Below are 18,144 nucleotides of genomic sequence, written 5' to 3'. Positions count from 1 at the left end.
ATTACAAAAATTGTTTAATTAGTACTATAGTTTAATTTAATGGTACACCGTTTAATTTCTCAGAGAGGTGTTTAGAAATGGCCGAAGCGTTGACTTATCTAATGCGTTTATTTATTAGACCAGCAGTCCAATTTGTTGGGCAGGTCATAACGCGGATTGGGCAACGGTGTTAAAAAACAATATACTAAAAGGGAAAAGAAAAAGAAAAGCGAGGCCCTTCTCTACCGAAAAGCCTCAGCATGCCAGATAAGTTTAAGACCATACACAATCAAAAGTATTATTTTAAAAAAAAAAACAACAACAATACTGTATTTAATAATATTCACTGACTTGAAATAATTCACGTGTATTACAACCCATATATAATTAAAGAGAATTTTATATACTTCACCAGTATTTGATATATTTCGCGAGTATGTCACCTGTCCGAGTCTGAAACTCGGGCCATTTATATTTGAGTCCGAAATGACGCGGGACCGAAATGACATGTAATGAATACACCATGCGTAAATATAATTCTCAATTGCATGAAAATTCTTAAACAAAAACATAAAAAAATCTCAAGTAATTACGCATTGTTTGGATTGCCTCATTTAATTAGCTAAGTGAGAGTTCGGTTGTATTTACATACGTAATTCAATTTTAAATAAAATGTTAAACACTTAATTAATTGCTATGGATTAATAAAAAAATGATTAACTGAGTGAGATGTATGAAACTTTATATACCGGTAACAATTATGGAAATTCTTGTATATATGATGTAATAAAAACATTATAGTCAATGATAAAAAAAATCAGTTCCCGAGAAAAGTATGATAATTCTTTAACAACCAATGGTTTTCTCAAATCAGTTTAAAATTAATACAGACATAAATCATTAAATGGTTATAAAGCTGTGATACCTGACCAAAATTGTTACATGTATGTTTTTCTTGATAAAATATTAAAATTAAAATGAAAAAGACCAAGAATAAGCTTAGGCCAGACATTTTTAATTTCATGGTTTACAGATTTTTTGGCAGCACTTTAGGTTGGGTAGGTCAAAGTAAAAATAAAAATAAATTTAAACATTAGATTTTTTTTTCAGCACAGGGTTATCATATTGGTTGGGTAGGTCGGTTAAAAAAAAAAAAAAAACACACAAAATATTAGAAGTTTACTTTAACAGGTTTATTGTTAACAAAACAAAATAAGAGTGGGACAATATATTATGTATCACTGTTAACCAGTATAAGTTGTCACAAACTAGCCATTTTAATTGACTTTAAAGTAGCTAAGTCCGTAACTCAATATCATCCAAAATTTTCGACATTGAAAACACAAATTTTTTTGCAATTTAAATCAGCATTGATGTTGTGGTCTTACCTGGAAAAGATGGGCTTCTGATATCCAATATTTAAGACAAAATAAACATTTTACCATTGGTACACGAATCGTGTACCAGAATGCGTTTCAGTGCCATTTGTAACAAGGTGCTCAAAGAATAAGGCTAGACATATTCCACAAGTCATGTCAAACGGTGATGCCATATTCTTATTTGGAGAGCATGCGCAATATATATTATCGGTGTTGACTGGAATAACCAGACGCTAGAAACTGTCTTTCGGTTGAGACTTCTAGCGTATTTCGCCGACATAACTGATGACAATTCACAGTAAAACGGAAACGATTGAATGTAAAACAGTTTATATAAATTCATATTACGTTATTATATGTGTTGCGACCCATTTGTGCCAATTTCTAGGCCCAAAATATTAGCGATTTAGCTCCTTTAACAAGTAATTTAAATCTTTAATATTAGAGGCATTAAGTGTTGACAGATTATAAAAATAGTTTCTACTGTAGCCACAACAATTAATGAAAGATTTTAATGTCCTGAGTCTCTTTGAAAAACGAGTTCTTCAAGAAGCTTTAGAAATTCAAAAACATAAGCCAAAATTAAACAGAGACTCGGGGCATTATCTTCGAAATCTTTGGGTGGATTTACTAGACAATCAGTGAACACTAATAACTTTAACCCCTTAACTGTGTAATTAATTTGATGTTAACTACCCCCTATTGCGTAATTAATTTGACGAAAAACGTCAATTTGGGGCCTATTTTTTCCTGAATACAAATTTGAGTGGTCTTAAACCAAAATAAAACTAACAGTAAATAGAGTTGTCTCCCTTCAATTAGATTCCTCAATCAGGCGTAATAAATCGTCCTCCGCATGGCAAGATTGTGTTCGAAGAATAGGTTGGGGAAAATACCTCCAAGGCGTTATATTACGTCCTACACACGGTGAGTGGCAGTTTTCCAGGACGTTATATAACGTCCTACGCAGTTAAGGGGTTAATCAGTGAATGGTTTTCTTTCTTTTTAAGTATTAATTGTTATTAATTAAGTGTAGATTGTGGTTTCTAATCATAGGGTTTCCAATCATTGTTTATTTAGTTTGTTATTCTATATATTGTACCATATTTTGTTATTAATCATTTAGCTTGACAACGATACCTGTATGTGTATCGAAACGTGGTTCCTTTAGGAACTGTCTTTGAGCGGACGATGTCCACTGACAGTTCCTATCCGGCCTTATATAGCTGCAATATGAAAATACGTCAAAATACCGCTCTTCCCCACCTCTGTTCTCAGGCTGTTTTAGAACCCTAACCTTCTATTTCTCACCCTGATTCTTTATTTTCCGCCAAAAGGAATCATTTCTCAATATATTTGACACAAATTTATAATAATTCAACACCATTTTCAAGTAGAATTTAGCGATGAAATAAACATGCGGTTTGCGTATGTTCGAGTCTCGCAATGGCTGTCAGTTCAAACGTATTTTGTGTATGTTTTTAATCGCAGAATTCTACTAGAAAAAAGCATTGAATCATTATAAATGTGTGTTAGCTGTGGTGAATAAAGTAGAATCAAGTTGAAAAATAGTAGGTAAGGATTACAAAATAGCCTTAGAACAGAGGTGGGGCTGACCTTAAAAATATCTTTGTTTCGCCTAACGCGACCGACTAACCACCCCCGACTTAAATTATTTTATTGCACTTTTCCGCGATCTTTTTATTTTATTTTGTGTGTCAACCTGAAATATATCACGAGAGTTATTTCCCTTTACTATGGCTATGGTTTGATTCATTATTGAAACTGGTTGATCAAGACGAAAGCATCGTAGGTGTCGCTTCTCAACAAAATGGTTGCAGACGAAAGCACGTCCATTCCCACGAAATGATTCTGCCTCTATTTTCTTCAATATCCGTTTTCGAGAAAAATGAAGGCACAACCCGCACGATCGTTATAAAACGTGTTGAGGGAGTTTCAAACGTCTATTTGTGGCAATTCGTGTGCGAGTCGTGCATCACGAAAAATCCCGATGTCATTGATTTGTTTGCCAATAAAACTTTAGAAGACGAATGTTTGCACCCGGAAAATTATCAAGCTGTCAAATTAGCTCTTAAAAAAAATCTGAAAAAAAAAACGACCTACCGACCCTTCTCCTCGATTGTGGGTCGGGTTTGGTGAAACAAAGATATTTTTAAGGTCAGCCTGGGGAAGAGCGTTATTTTCATATTGCAGCTATGTATATGTAAGGCCGGATAAGAACTGTCAGTGGACATCGTCCGCTCAAAGACAGTTCCTAAAGGAACTAATCAAAACGTAGCTTGTTAATAAATTCAGAAGTAGTATATCCATATAAGTGCGTATAGTGTCCGATGAATTTATTTTCACAAATGATCTTTGATTAATTCCTGTTTCTTGCCCCATGTGGAGGCACAGATATCCCGCCATTTTGAATGACAGTTCTCGTGGGATAGCGTCATTTCTCGCGAAATAACGCTCTCGCTCATGTCGTCTTACTGCACAGCACGCAATGTTTCCTAGTAAATGTTTCATTGAAGCCAATGAAGGGTCATCAAAATGAAAATTGATAAACATTAATAAAAAAAATATGACAACAAACAAAGATTTTATTTCGTGTATGGGTCGGAAATAAAATAAAATTAAATTCTCAAGTTACATATTTATTTTTTTATCAGGAGGTTCATGCTTCAGTCGGCGGGTCCGTAAAACGAAAAATCAAAAAAGTGTCGCCCTAGATTACTTATTTCTTTATTTAAAAACATAAACCCCATTCAAAATATGATCATAAATCCGAGAATATGCCATCAAAATAGAATCTTTTCTTCGACATTAGAAGCGTGAATTTAGTCACGTATTCATTTCATAATTTCACGTGTCTCGCGAGATTTCTAATACCGGTTCAGCACTCGGCAAATTCCGTTACTCTATATCTAGCCTCGGCTGTATTATTATTATTATTATTACAGCATATTTATAGTGCACCCTTTCATATAACATGTTCAGGGCCACTTTACAAAGTGACAATGTAAATCACACATAAACAACAAGATTATGGGCATGTTAACGATTGTATACAGAGTCAGTTAAAAGCCTGATTAAATAAATGTGTTTTAAGTTGTTTTTTAAAAGAATATAGAGATGTACAACATCTTAAACTAAATGGTAGATTATTCCATAAAACAGGTGCTTGATAACTAAAAGAGCGCTGACCATAAGAGACTAGTTGAACAGTTTTGGGCTTTAAAAGTAGTTTATCTGATGTACGTAATGTTCGGCCAGGTGTATAAAGTTCTAAAAGATCTGAGAGGTAAACAGGAGCTAAATTATTTAAACATTTAAAAGTAAGTACCGGTAATAAAATCTTAAAATCAATTCGATATTTAACAGGTAACCAGTGTAAATTATATAAAACAGGAGTTATGTGGTCACATTTCTTGGTTAAAGTAACAAGTCTAGCCGCAGCATTCTGTACTTTTTGTAATTTATCTATAAGCTTTAAAGGTAAACCAACTAAAAGTGAATTAAAGTTATCTAATCGAGAAGTGACCAGAGAATTAACAAGTGACTTAGTGGCCTCTACAGTTACACATTTACGTATTTTACCTATATTTCTAATATTAAAATAGCACAATTTACAAATATTATTTACTTGAGCTCCCATAAGCATAAAACTATCAAAGATAGCGCCAATATTACGAGCAGAATAAGATGAAAATATATCACAATTACCAATTACAACAGGGGGGTTATCTTGTGCAGATTTACTTAATTGATGCCTTGAGCCTAATAACAAATATTCGGTTTTATCATCATTCGATTTTAGAAAGTTCTTTGACATCCATTTTCTAATTTCACTAATACAGTTCTCAAGTTGCAATTTTGATAAATTGAAAGAAGATGGACAATTAGGTGTAAATGAAATATATAATTGAGTATCATCGGCATACAAATGAAAGCTGAGACCATATTTTCTGACAATATCTCCTAATGGTGACGTATAGAGGGTAAATAAAATCGGACCAAGAACAGAACCTTGGGGAACCCCAGATGACAAAACAGATTCAGACGACGATTTGCAATTAACTAAAATACACTGTTTTCTACCCACAAGATAGCTCTCTAAAAGATTTAATGCAGAGCCACAAATACCGAATTTAAATTGAAGTCTACGTAGAAGAATGGAAGGGTCCACCGTGTCGAAAGCAGCAGATAAATCTAATAAAATTAAAAATGTACATTTTCTATTATCAATTTCCATTAAAATATCATTTGAAACCCGGGTTAAAGCTGTTTCGTTACTGTGAAATTGTTTATAAGCACTTTGAAATGGTTCATACAAACAGTTATCATCTAGATGGGCCTTTATCTGAGAAGCAATACATTTCTCCAATATTTTAGAAATAAAACTTAAGTTAGAGACTGGCCTGTAATTTTTAAAAACATTAGGATCCAGTGTAGACTTTTTAATTAGACGGTAAGTGATATGTACCAAATCAGATTTTCTTCAAACAAGGACATGCTCGCAATGTCTTGTATTTTTCGGATATGTGTGTGTGTGAAATAGCTTTATTTAACGCTCGCTTCCACCGAAGTGATATCGCAGACGAATTATAATGACTGTCTATTGATCTGGGCGTTATATACTCTTAAAATATGTGACTTCTATGACTAGTTTATACATATTGTCGGCTCACATCAATGCGATTAAAATGTCCGACAATGCAGAAACCACGAGGTTAACACGAAGATTAAAATTATAATGGATTGATGAATAGTCCGACAAAGGGGAAACAATGACTTATGTTTAAGATTAGATTGATGAATTGTCCGACAAAGGATTAAGTCAGTCAATCCAGGCAGATTAAGTAGTTACTCAAGGTAGGTTTATAGACCGTATAACACGATAAATACGTTGATCACTTAATTACCTAATAATCCAGTGTATTATCGACAATAGTCTGGTTGAGTGGTAGTTATACACTCAGTAAACTATATTAATTTCGGAATTTTGAATATTATTCACCATGTCTTGATGTCCGATTGGGCATATTCCCATAAAAATATGGTATTTGGAGGTTGTGGACCTTCTAGAGGTGACAATTTTCTTCCGATTTTGATGAAACTTGAAATGTAAGTCTATAACCCAAAGATCTTGGTTCCTTTCGATATATATCGGATCATAACTTACTGAATTATGGCCCCTGATTGTACGAAAAATTGCTGTTTATACGCCCACATTGAAATGTGGTTGTATATTGTCAGCGGTCCAGCGTCCACAATTGTTTGTGGACTCTCTAGAGGCTAAAGTTAATATCCGATTGACTTTAAAGTTATACACAGTGTTTAAGGTCATGAGACGAAGAAGCCTATTGATTTTCAACAATTTCCGATAATTACTGCCAGAGTTATGGGCCTTGATCGCTTCCAAAAATCTCGTGGACGCTCTAAAGGTCAAAGTTAATATTCGATTGACTTTAAATTTATAAACAGTGTTTAAGGTCATGAGACGAAGAAGCCTATTGATTTACAGCGATTTCCGATAATTACTGCCAGAGTTGTGGCCCTTGATTACTTTGAAAAATCTTGTGGACGCTCTAGAGGCTAAAGTTAATATCCGATTGAGTTTAAATTCATACACGGTTTTTAAGTTTTGAGACAAAGAAGTTTTTTCATTTTCAGCAATTTTGGATAATTACTGCCATAGTTATGGCCCTTGATTACTTTAAAAAATCTTGTTATGCTCTAGAGGCTAAAGTTAATATCCGATTGACTTTAAATTGATTCAGAGTGTTTGAGGTCATGAGACGAAGAACCATATTGATTTTCAACGATTTCCGATAATTACTGCCAAAGTTATGGCCCTTGATCACTTTGAAAAATCGTGTGACCCTCTAGAAGCTAAAGTTATTAAACAATTGACTTCAGATTCATACACAGAGTTTAAGGTCTTGAGACGAACAAGTATAATATTGTCATTGATTTTTAATGAATTTTTATGACTTTGAACAGCTAAGTTTCCTATACTGAACGTTAGCATGATGCAAAACTTTATAAAAACCAAACAAATTCTAATGGTTTTCTGATAATATTTGTTGTTACTCTTTATCAGATTTTAATGTATTATAAATGTTTCATTACCGAAAAAAGTAAAAATATATGACAACTCTTGTTGACTGCCCGGACGATTTAGCTGCTGTGGTTGTATGTTTTGTTGCCTGGCAACCTATCTTTGTTTAGCTTGTTCTCTATCCATCTCTTGCAAAATGTGGGCGTATCCTGCCTGGCAGGCACTGGTAGCTTGTGGACCCTATAGAGGTCATAATTTTTATACACCGTTTTAATAGATCACCGTTACACCCTAAAGATGGTTGAGTTCGAATTTCATGAAAAACTGACAAAGTGGCCGTCCCTCATTCTCAAATAGCGTAAAAATATGGTATATCAAGGTTATGGACCCTCTAGAGGTCACAACTTTCTTCTGATTTTGATGAAACTTGAAATGTAAGTTTATAACCCAAAGATCTCGGTTCCTTTTAATATGCGTACATATCGGACTGTAAATTCCTGAATTATGTCCCCTAATTGTACAAAAAATATAAGTTTATAACCCAGAGATCTTGGTTCCTTTCGATATTCGTGCATATCGGATTGTAACTTCCTGAATTATGGCCCCTGATTGTACGAAACATCACGTTTTTAGCTTGAGGTCCCTCTAGAGGTCATAATTTTTATCCGATTTAAAAAAAACTGTATTATTATATCACCGTTACACCCTAAGGACGGCTGAGTTCGAATTTCGTGAAAATCGGCCCAAAATTGACAGAGGAAATGGCCGCCCTTCGTTCTCAAATAGCATAAAAATATGATATATCAAGGTTGTGGACCCTCTAGAGGTGACAATTTTCTTCTGATTTTGATGAAACTTGAAATGTAAGTTTATAACCCAAAGATCTTGGTTCCTTTCGATATTTGCGCATATCAGATCGTAATTTCCTGAATTATTGGGCCAGATTGTACGAAATATCGCTTTTTGTTTAGCTTGTTCTCTATCCATCTCTTGCAAAATGTGGGCGTATCTTGCCTGGCAGCCGCTGGTTAACTATTATAGTGAGAACTGCCAACTCGTTATCAAATCTCCCATAATGTATCTTTAAAGAATTGTTCATCTATCGGAACACTTTTACTGCTCATCCGTTTTGGACATTCTTCTTTTGAACATCAAGCATCTTTATGGGACCGATTTCCAGATAATGTCATGTATGCTGAAACATTTTAAATGTACAATGATTTACAAATCCATAACATGATATATAAGTGTTCACAATAATAATATTATATGGTAGACTGACAATGCTGCCGCTTTCAGTTCAACTTAGAATATGGCCTTCGGAATCTTATGTCATAAACATAACAGACGTTTATGAATGTATGAATGTAAATGGTTATGTTTTAGTCTAGTATATTGGCTGTGGGCTCCTCAAATTTGAAAAATGGTGAATAACTCAGTTATTGACCAAACGAGAGCTAAAAAAAATGGGGCCTTCTATTGTAATTTGGAATTCAAAGCAATGATATAGATATGTGTTCATGCAATTTCTGTCTTATGTAATACATGTTATATTTTTACAGAGATGTCAAAAGTCAAGAACTTTGTCTCTACTTGACACAATCAGTAAGTTTGTATTAGACTACATAACTTTTAACAAATTATTTCACTGTAACACTGTACAGAGTTTTATACGCCCATATTTTCATGTGGACGTATATTGTCGTCGCCCCTGTCGGTCTGTTCCGTCTGTCTGTCCACAATTTGTTTGTGGACACTCTACAGGTCACAATTTTTATCTGATTTTGACGGAAACTTGAAATTTAGGTCTATCTCCCAAAGATATTGGTTCCTTTCGATATTGGCATGTATCATACCAAAACTTCATGGATTATGGCCCCTGATTGTACGAAAAATCACATTTTTAGCTTGGGGACACTCTTCTTAGAGGTCACAATTTTGATCCGATTTTAATGAAACTTGAAATGCATGTTTATAACCCAAAGATCTTGGTTCCTTTTGATATTCGTGCATATTGGAAAGTAACTTCCTGAATTATGGCCCCTGATTGTAAGAAAAATCGCGTTTTTAGCTTGTGGTCCCTCTAGAGGTCACAATTTTTATCCGATTTACAAAACTGTTTGAATTTCGTGGAAAATCGAACCAAAACTGCCAGACAAAATGGCCGACCGTTGTACGCAAATAGTTTAAAATATGGTATATCAAGGTTGTGGACCCTCTAGAGGTAACAATTTTCATCCGATTTTGATGAAACTTTAAATGCATGCTTATATCAAAAAGATCTTGGTTCCTTTCGATATTCGCGCATATCAGATTGTAATTTCCTGAATTATAGCCCTGTGATTTTACGAAAATCGCGCTTTTAGCTTGTGGTCCCTCTAGAGGTCACAATTTTTATCCAATAAAACAAAAATGTTTTAGTATATCACCGTTACAGCCTAATGAAAAATGAGTCCGAATTTTGTGAAAATCGGACCAAAACTTCAGACAAAATGGCCGCCCGTTGTACGCAAATAGTGTAAACATCTGGTATATCATCCGATTTTGATGAACCTTGAAATGCATGTTTATAACCCATCCACTTTACGGCAAGTTCACACAAATCTGATTAAAATTAATTCAGCTATCTTCACTCAAAGTTGCAAAAATAGACCTCCGGTAAAAACAACTTTGCCAATTATCGAAAACACTCTTAATCCCCTCAGACGCCAGTGACCAAATGCATATTTGGAATGTTTATTCCTTAATTACCTATATACAGCCGGCGTGTGTATTCATTAACGCCTGACTGATTCCTTAATCCCCTAATCAAATAAAACAATTGACTACGTAAGAATTTGTTTTATAATGTACCACTCGCTCTCTTTTCTCACGACAAAGATTTTAATACTGTGTTTTTAAGTGACTTTCTCATAGAGTCCCTCTACCATCTTGTGCAGTCCAAACGATTTGAGATACATTTTCGTCAGAAGAGTATTGTGGTTCTAATTTCCCCGAGTAAATGAGTACAGGAGTAAAAAGATATGGTCGTGCAAAACGTATCATAAAAGTCAAACATGATTGAAACGCGATTTGTAAATGATGATCCGTTATCAGAGTATAGCCAACTGTATCTCGGTTTCAAATAGCCATCGTACGGTGTCTTTCTTTCTGCATGTGTATTTGACTTCATTACTCTGAAATAGACCGTACAAATGAAGTATGAAAAAATATCTCAATATACGTTAGAATTAACAGTACAAATAAATTTTGTTGGTAAATGGGATAACAGATCGAGAAGCGTCATCTAACTATCTTTGTGTATTGATAAAAGTGTAGTTTAGTTTATATCTGTCATTAATCTAACTGACTAAAGTTGCAGACATGGGGTTATAAATTAATTAAGAATGCTGATTAGGTAATTATATTATATTAGCCATCACTCTAGGTGGAACGTGTGCGTAATACCCCATGAACGAACTAATCATACACACTTTAATTGTATAATATAATTAAGTTTTACTTATCAGTTGTTTATAATTATTATTTACCCATTAATCAATTAGCTTTGCTCACCAATGTTTTTGTAATAAAGTAGCCTCGTATTATTTGTTGATTTAATTGACTTATAATATAAATTTTTCGATGGATAAACATTTGTGATAAGATAAGGTTATAATGTCTAACATTGTTTAACTTTTGTATAATAAAAGTATTTTACAATTACATTGACAGTTTAATCACTCACCAAACTGCATCAGGAATTCCACGTATGATCAAGTGTATTTGATATTCATGTCCATGAATCCCGTGCAATTTTCGCGCCAAAATTTAACATCATTTGCTACGCCCGTAGTGCATGGAACCGTACATGGTAATAAGATTCCCAGCATTGATTGGCTGAGAAATGAGGGCGATCTATTGTTATGCATAGTCATCGGAAAATTCCATATTCGCTGTGAATTTCGAAAGTTGTTCTTTGTGTATAGAAATAGTTATTATTATTATATATAGCTAATAATGAATATATCGACAAATGACTGGCACCATTTGTATTTCTGTACTTATAGAGAATAGTCTGTGATATCAATATTACGTGGTTATCCAAATTACCGGTAAATGTGTTAATTGCTTGGGTCTTCTTCAGTTGACATGTGGCCTATTTAAACAAAGGCAGCTTAAATGGATCTACGGCATGTGTTCAGCATTTTAAATTCACTCTAAAATATTCCAATCACAAATGTCTAATCTATAACGATGTAAGACAATGATTTGGTGATTATGATTAGGCCGGTCACGTGGTAATTGGACCGTCCGTCACTAGACGCTTGTCAACTGGTGGTGTCTATTGATAGTGCTATATTGTACAGACCATGGATGCCGGTCGGGACCGAGGGCTCTGGAAAAGACCGAAACCGGATCAGGCCCGTGGTCATTTTGCACGTCGGAAAAATAGCATATTTTGTGCTAAATCATTAAATCCCGGGATACGAAGAATCTCTGTGCGTGTCGTGATGCAAACTGTCAGCTATAATAAAATTAACAGTGTTCAGTAGTCCACGAATGTAAACCACTGCCAATTAATTGTCCTTGTGTATATTGCTCTAATCACAATCAACGGAGGATCAACATCAAACAGATTAAAAGCTTAAAGATACATTATGGGAGATTAGATAACGAGTTGGCAGTTCTCACTATAATAGTTAAAAACTACATAATGTAAAGGCAACTTGCTGAAAATTTCAGTCAAATTGATCCACTATGAACCGAGAACCAAGCGGATGAAAGTTCCGCTTAGCCTCGATCATCATTACTGAAGACGATAAGACAAAACTAATAGTCTTGATTATCCATTTAATCGTTAATCACGAAGGAAATTTTTGCAGCAAATCGGACTGTAATCCAACAAATATCGCAGGCAAGCCTTGACATCAAGAGCTGATTATGGTCTGGATAAGTTAATTAATGTCTAATTAATAGTTTTTATAACATTTCAGGCCTAAAGAAAGACCTACAATAGACCGATTTTGCTCTTGCATAATGTATGTTTAACATTTAATCACTTTAATTAACCGAGTTTTGTTTTTTAATTAGTACTGTGCGACCATTCTTAAAACCGAGTTGTTGTTACAGCATATTTGCCGACTTTCATCGCTCGTGCAGCCATATTTACTGTATCAACATCAAACAAATTAAAAACTTTACTTTGATGTCTTCACTTGATAACTAGAGTTAATCATGCGAATGATATATATTGCAGAAATGTTAGCATGCTTTACATCATTTCAAAATGTTGAAATTCCAAACCTCTCAGAATAACAAAAGAAAGCAAGATGATAACATTGTCGTCAATGAATCCGACCTCCCTTCTTCAACATTGGCCCACGTGGAAAACAGTTCCTTTCCGAAAAACACAGTCTGTCTTAAAATCTCGTCACAAACATTCCCGTGGTTAAGATATAATATTCCTACACAAGACGTATTGTCGGTGTGTGTTTTTAATCCTTTTGTTTTCTTTTATGTAACAACTGATTAATGTTGCTTTACTTGACACAATGAACTTTTTACGCTCACTGCCATTTTGATACATGTGCAATTATATTTACATGTTATCGAGTGAAAATACTAGAACAATATTGTTTGAGCTCCCCAAATATTAATACGAGTTAATATATTTATAAGTTTTAGAAGTATGTTGTTAATTGTTGTACATTCAATGACTTTGAATTATTTAAATGCATTAATCATTCGGAACTACTTTTCGCCGTGTATGGAGAAATAGTCAACAGTCTAACTCGTCACAAATTTTAGAAAGTGGCCTCTTGTTGAACATAAAATGTCACATGAACATGAAGATCGACTATTTAAAGATGTTATACCACAACAGTTCCATTAGAGATACGAGGAGTATACGTGTATACAGGTGATGTTGTAAATAAAGTAAGAAATAGTGTACTTGCGATGAATGAATGTTTCTCGTTGTTATATTTTTTTATATATAAATAAATGATAATTGATTACATGTGTTCCTTTATTGAGGGAGGGGGTGGGTGGGTATAAATGCCGACGTGAGATTAAATTTTATTACGACTGTCCTTGACCCAATTAAACCCGATCAGCATTTCAATATCATGTTGTTTTGTGTAAGTTTATAACCCAAAGAGTTTGGTTCTTTTCAATATTCGCACATATCGGAACGTAACTTCCTGAATTATGGCCCCTGATTGTACGAAAAATCACGTTTTTAGCTTGTGGACCCTATAGAGGTCATAATTTTTATCCGATTTAAAAAAACGTATTATTATATCACCGTTATTTCCTAAGGACGGCTGAGTTCGAATTTCGTGAAAATCGGCCCAAAACTGACAGACAAAATGGCCTGGTTCGTTTTCAAATAGCGTAAAAATATGGTATATCAAGGTTGTGGACCCTATAGAGGTCACAATTTTTATCCGATTTTGTTGAAACTTGAAATGTAAGTTTATAACTCAGTTCCTTTCGATATTCGCGCATATCGGACTGTAACTTCCTGAATTATGGCCAATGATTGTACGAAAATTTGTTTTTTTAGCTTGTGGACCCTATGGAGGTCATAATTTTTATCCGATTTAAAAAGACGTATTATTATATCACCGTTACACTCTTAAGGACGGCTGAGTTCGAATTTCGTGAAAATCGGCCTAAAACTGACAGACAAAATGGCCGCCCCTTGTTCTCAAAAAGCATAAAAATACGGTATATCAAGGTTGTGGACCTTATAGAGGTCACAATTTTTTCCGATTTTATTGAAACTTGAAATGTAAGTTTATAACCCAAAGTTCGTGGTTCCTTTCGATATTCGCGCATATCAGACTGTAACTTCCTGAATTATGGCCCCAGATTGTACGAAAAATCGCGTTTTTAGCTTGTGGAGCCTATAGAGGTCATAATTTTTATCCGATTTAAAAAAACGTATTATTATATCACCGTCACACCCTAAGGACGGCTGAGTTCGAATTTCGTGAAAATCGGCCCAAAACTGACAGACAAAATGGCCGCCCTTCGTTCTCAAATAGCTTGTTGTTAGTTAGTTGTATTTTACGTCCGCTTCCACCGAGGTGATATCGCAGACAAATAGCGTTAAAATATGGTATATCAAGGTTGTGGACCCTATAGAGGTCACAATTTTAATCCTAATTTGATGAAACTTGAAATGTAAGTTTATAACCCAAAGATCTTGGTTCCTTTCGATATTCGCGCATATCAGAACGTAACTTCCTGAATTATGGCCCCTGATTATACGAAAAATCGCGTTTTAGTTTGTGGAGCCCATAGAGGTCATAATTTTTATCCGATTTAAAAAAATGTATGATTATATCACCGTTAGACCCTAAGGACGACTGAGTTCGAATTTCTTGAAAATCGTCCCAAAACTGACAGACAAAATGGGCGCCCTTTGTTCTCAAATAGCGTAAAAATATGGTATATCAAGGTTGTGGACCTTATAGAGGTCACAATTTTTATCCGATTTTGTTGAAACTTGAAATGTAAGTTTATAACCCAAAGATCTCGGTTCCTTTCGATATTCGCTCATATTGGACCGTAACTTCCTGAATTATGGCCCACTGATTGTACGAAAAATCACTTTCTTTTTAGCTTGTTCTCTATCCATCTCCTGCCTGGCAGCCGCTGGTAATCAGATTGGTGTGAACTTGCCGTAAAGTGGATATAGTAACCATTGGCTATACATACATGAAATTTAGATTTTTTGTCTTATGTGGTCTTTAAATTTATACACAGTGTTTAAGGTCATGAGACGAAGAAGCCTATTGACTTTCAGCAATTTCTGATAATTACTGCCAGAGTTATGGCCCTGGATCACTTCAAAAAATCTTGTTTATGCTCTAGAGGCTGAAGTTAATATCCCATTGACTTTAAATTTATACACAGTGTTTAAGGTCAGTGATTTCAGATAATTACTGCCAGAGTTATGGCCCTTGGTCACTTTGAAAAATCTTGTGGACACTCTATAGGCTAAAGTTAATATCCGATTGACTTTAAATTTATACACAGTGTTTAAGGTCATGAGACGAGGAAATCTATTCATTTTCAGTGATTTTCGATAATTACTTCCAGAGTTATGACCCTTGATCACTTCAAAAATCTTATGGATCCGAATGACTTCAGATTGATAATTACTTCATTAATCAGACTTTAGTGTATTATAAATGTTTCATTACCCAAAAAAGTAAAAATATGCGACAACACTTGTTGACTTCCCGGACGATTTAGTTGCTGTGGGCGTTTGTTTCGTTGCCTGGCGACCTATCTTTAGCTTGTGGATTCTCTAGAGGTCACAATTTTTTTCCGATTTTAAAAACCTAGATATATCACTATTCCACCATACATTGTATAGACCAGCTCCAGAAAAGGGGCTAAATTTTGGATGTTTGTGTTGTGTCCAGTTCACTGACATTTAATTGGCTGGTATGGTAATCTAAACAACATGTCCGACTTGATAGCATTATTACCCTTATATGTTGACAACTATAAACCTGCCTGCTATTGGGAGTATCAAATGACATCATTTATTATAATCGGTTAGTATCATTTCTGGGGAATCAGTTGTTTCTTTATTCCAAAAACCAAGTTTTATCATTAAAAAGAATGGTAGTGGATGCCAGAATAAAGAATTGACATCATTCAATAAATGTGAGCTAGTTATAATTATAATATATTCTTTCTGAAAACAGAACATATGTATTATTTAGTTTAATTGGATAAGGATTTGCATGTTTAAACCAGAGACAAAGTACATGTACTGTAGTAGTGTGTATTTTAGTACAGGATTTGCAAATACTTAACTAGATAAAATTGCGCATTTCATTTGAAAATTAAAGTAACATTTCTTAAACTGTCATTTTAAATATGGTGAATTAACTTAATGATAAAGTTGAAGTTGATAGATAACAGCTTAACACTGTTACATATGGAGACTGTCATATAACCAATATTCAAAACAACCCAATACATAACATATTCTTTTTATTCAAGGAAGAACACAGATACCAGACCAGAGCTGTTATTTTAATTTGAGAGGGCTCATTTTATCCAGTCCTGATTTTTATACGACTACATTTTCTTGTGGATGTATGCTGCTGTCGCCACTGTCCATTTGTCCGGCCATAATTTGTTTGTGGACACTCAACAGGTCACAATTGTTATCCGATGTAGACAGAACTTGATACTTATGACCACTGATTGTACAAAAAAAAGCCTTTTTGTTAGCTTGTTCTGTCCATCTAATGAAGACGGACATATGCCATACAGTGTGCTATGAGAGAAATTTTGCCCAGGCAGCTGCACCATGGCTTACTCTTATATCAAATTCCTACTGCCAAGGGATTTTTTACGTGCACGCTAATGTATACCCTGGCAGTCGATTTTGGTACCATCCGATTGACTGGACGGCTGTCCTTGTCAGTCCTTCCGTCCGGCACCACTGACAAGGGGAAGCCAGGCCGGAAAATCCCAACAAACTTTCTCGACCAATGTAGGGATCGAACATACGACCTCCAGGCTAGCGAGCCAGTGTCTTACCCACTTAGCAACCGTGGCTCTCAACAATTTAAGATACTGATGATCAATAAAAATGTAGATATTTTAGAATGTTTGGGAGCTTTTGTATACAATTTGTTCATGTCTTGTGTATCTTTGTATAATTACGTACATGTATATGTATCCTTGCTTTCTGCATTTATCTTTCTATTATTTTTATTTGTATATGCACATATTGTCACATAACCTTGTAATTTTTTTATGCAATAAAGTTTCTTCTATTACATCATATTTAAAATATAAAAAGCTTAGTATAACTTTATGTAATATTTGAATCAAATGTTATTTTTATTTATTAAATTTTTATTTTAATTTTGGGTGTTTTCTACATTTAATTTGAATGTGAATTAAGTCTCATATAGAAACTGATCAAAACCCATCTAAATATAGAGCAGTGTAATATGATACTTAGCATGCCCTAAACACCACATCATCTGTATCAGATATTTAAGCTACAACATATTGTCTTTGACAAGTTGATGACAAGATTCTCTTCAACAGAACTGTATTGTCTGTGGGGGTCGCATTCCTAAATTTGAGGAAAAATGGCTAATTTCCACCTAGTCCAAGCACTGCATAATGAAGGTTGATTTGGAATTTCGGGAAAATCAAAATGAAAGTGCCTGACAAAATGGCAGCTCTTTCTACGCAAATGGTGTATAAGTATGTAATACAAAGGTTATTGACCCTCTAGGGGTCACAATTTTTATCGGATTTTGATGAAACTTAAAACATATCTTTATATTCTAAAAATCTGAGTCCCTTTTGATATTTGCACATTTCAGACCATAACTGTCTGGATTGTGGCCCCTGACTGTACAAAAAATCGTTTTTGTTTTTAGCTTGTTCTCTATCCATCTCTTGCAAAATGTGGGCGTATCCTGCCTGGCAGCCGCTAGTTATTATGGGAGTTAGTTGTTACCCACCTTTCAAAGAAAGCAGTTGACTATTAAAATAGGTCTATCCATCTGTCTGTCCATCACACTTTTTGTGACACAATAACTCTCCTTCTAATTGAGCTGGAATGTTCAAACTTGGTGTGGGTGTATAGAGTTTGAAGATGAGCATTTTCTGCTTAGGCTAAGCAGAGGTAAGCAATTTAATTGATTGATACTTTGGGATCCGATAACTTTGGTTCTAACT

General features: G+C 34.5%; 1 protein-coding gene across 1 annotated transcript in view; it reads left to right on the top strand.

The window, feature by feature from the left end:
* LOC126811205 (gamma-tubulin complex component 2) overlaps window positions 1-17,313 on the top strand; it is a 123,431-nt gene extending 106,118 nt beyond the window's left edge. Inside the window, exons 16-17 of the mRNA XM_050536776.2 lie at window positions 8,988-9,030; window positions 16,438-17,313. Coding sequence (XP_050392733.1) covers window positions 8,988-9,030; window positions 16,438-16,479 — 85 coding nt within the window. The 3' untranslated portion in view covers window positions 16,480-17,313. The remainder of the gene's footprint in view (window positions 1-8,987; window positions 9,031-16,437) is intronic.
* Window positions 17,314-18,144: the final 831 nt, after the last annotated feature.

This window comes from Patella vulgata, chromosome 2, assembly GCF_932274485.2.
Source record: "Patella vulgata chromosome 2, xgPatVulg1.2, whole genome shotgun sequence".
Classification (NCBI taxonomy): domain Eukaryota; kingdom Metazoa; phylum Mollusca; class Gastropoda; family Patellidae; genus Patella; species Patella vulgata.
The sequence above is the reverse complement of the archived record's forward strand: the minus strand, read 5'-3'. Positions and strand labels throughout refer to the sequence as shown.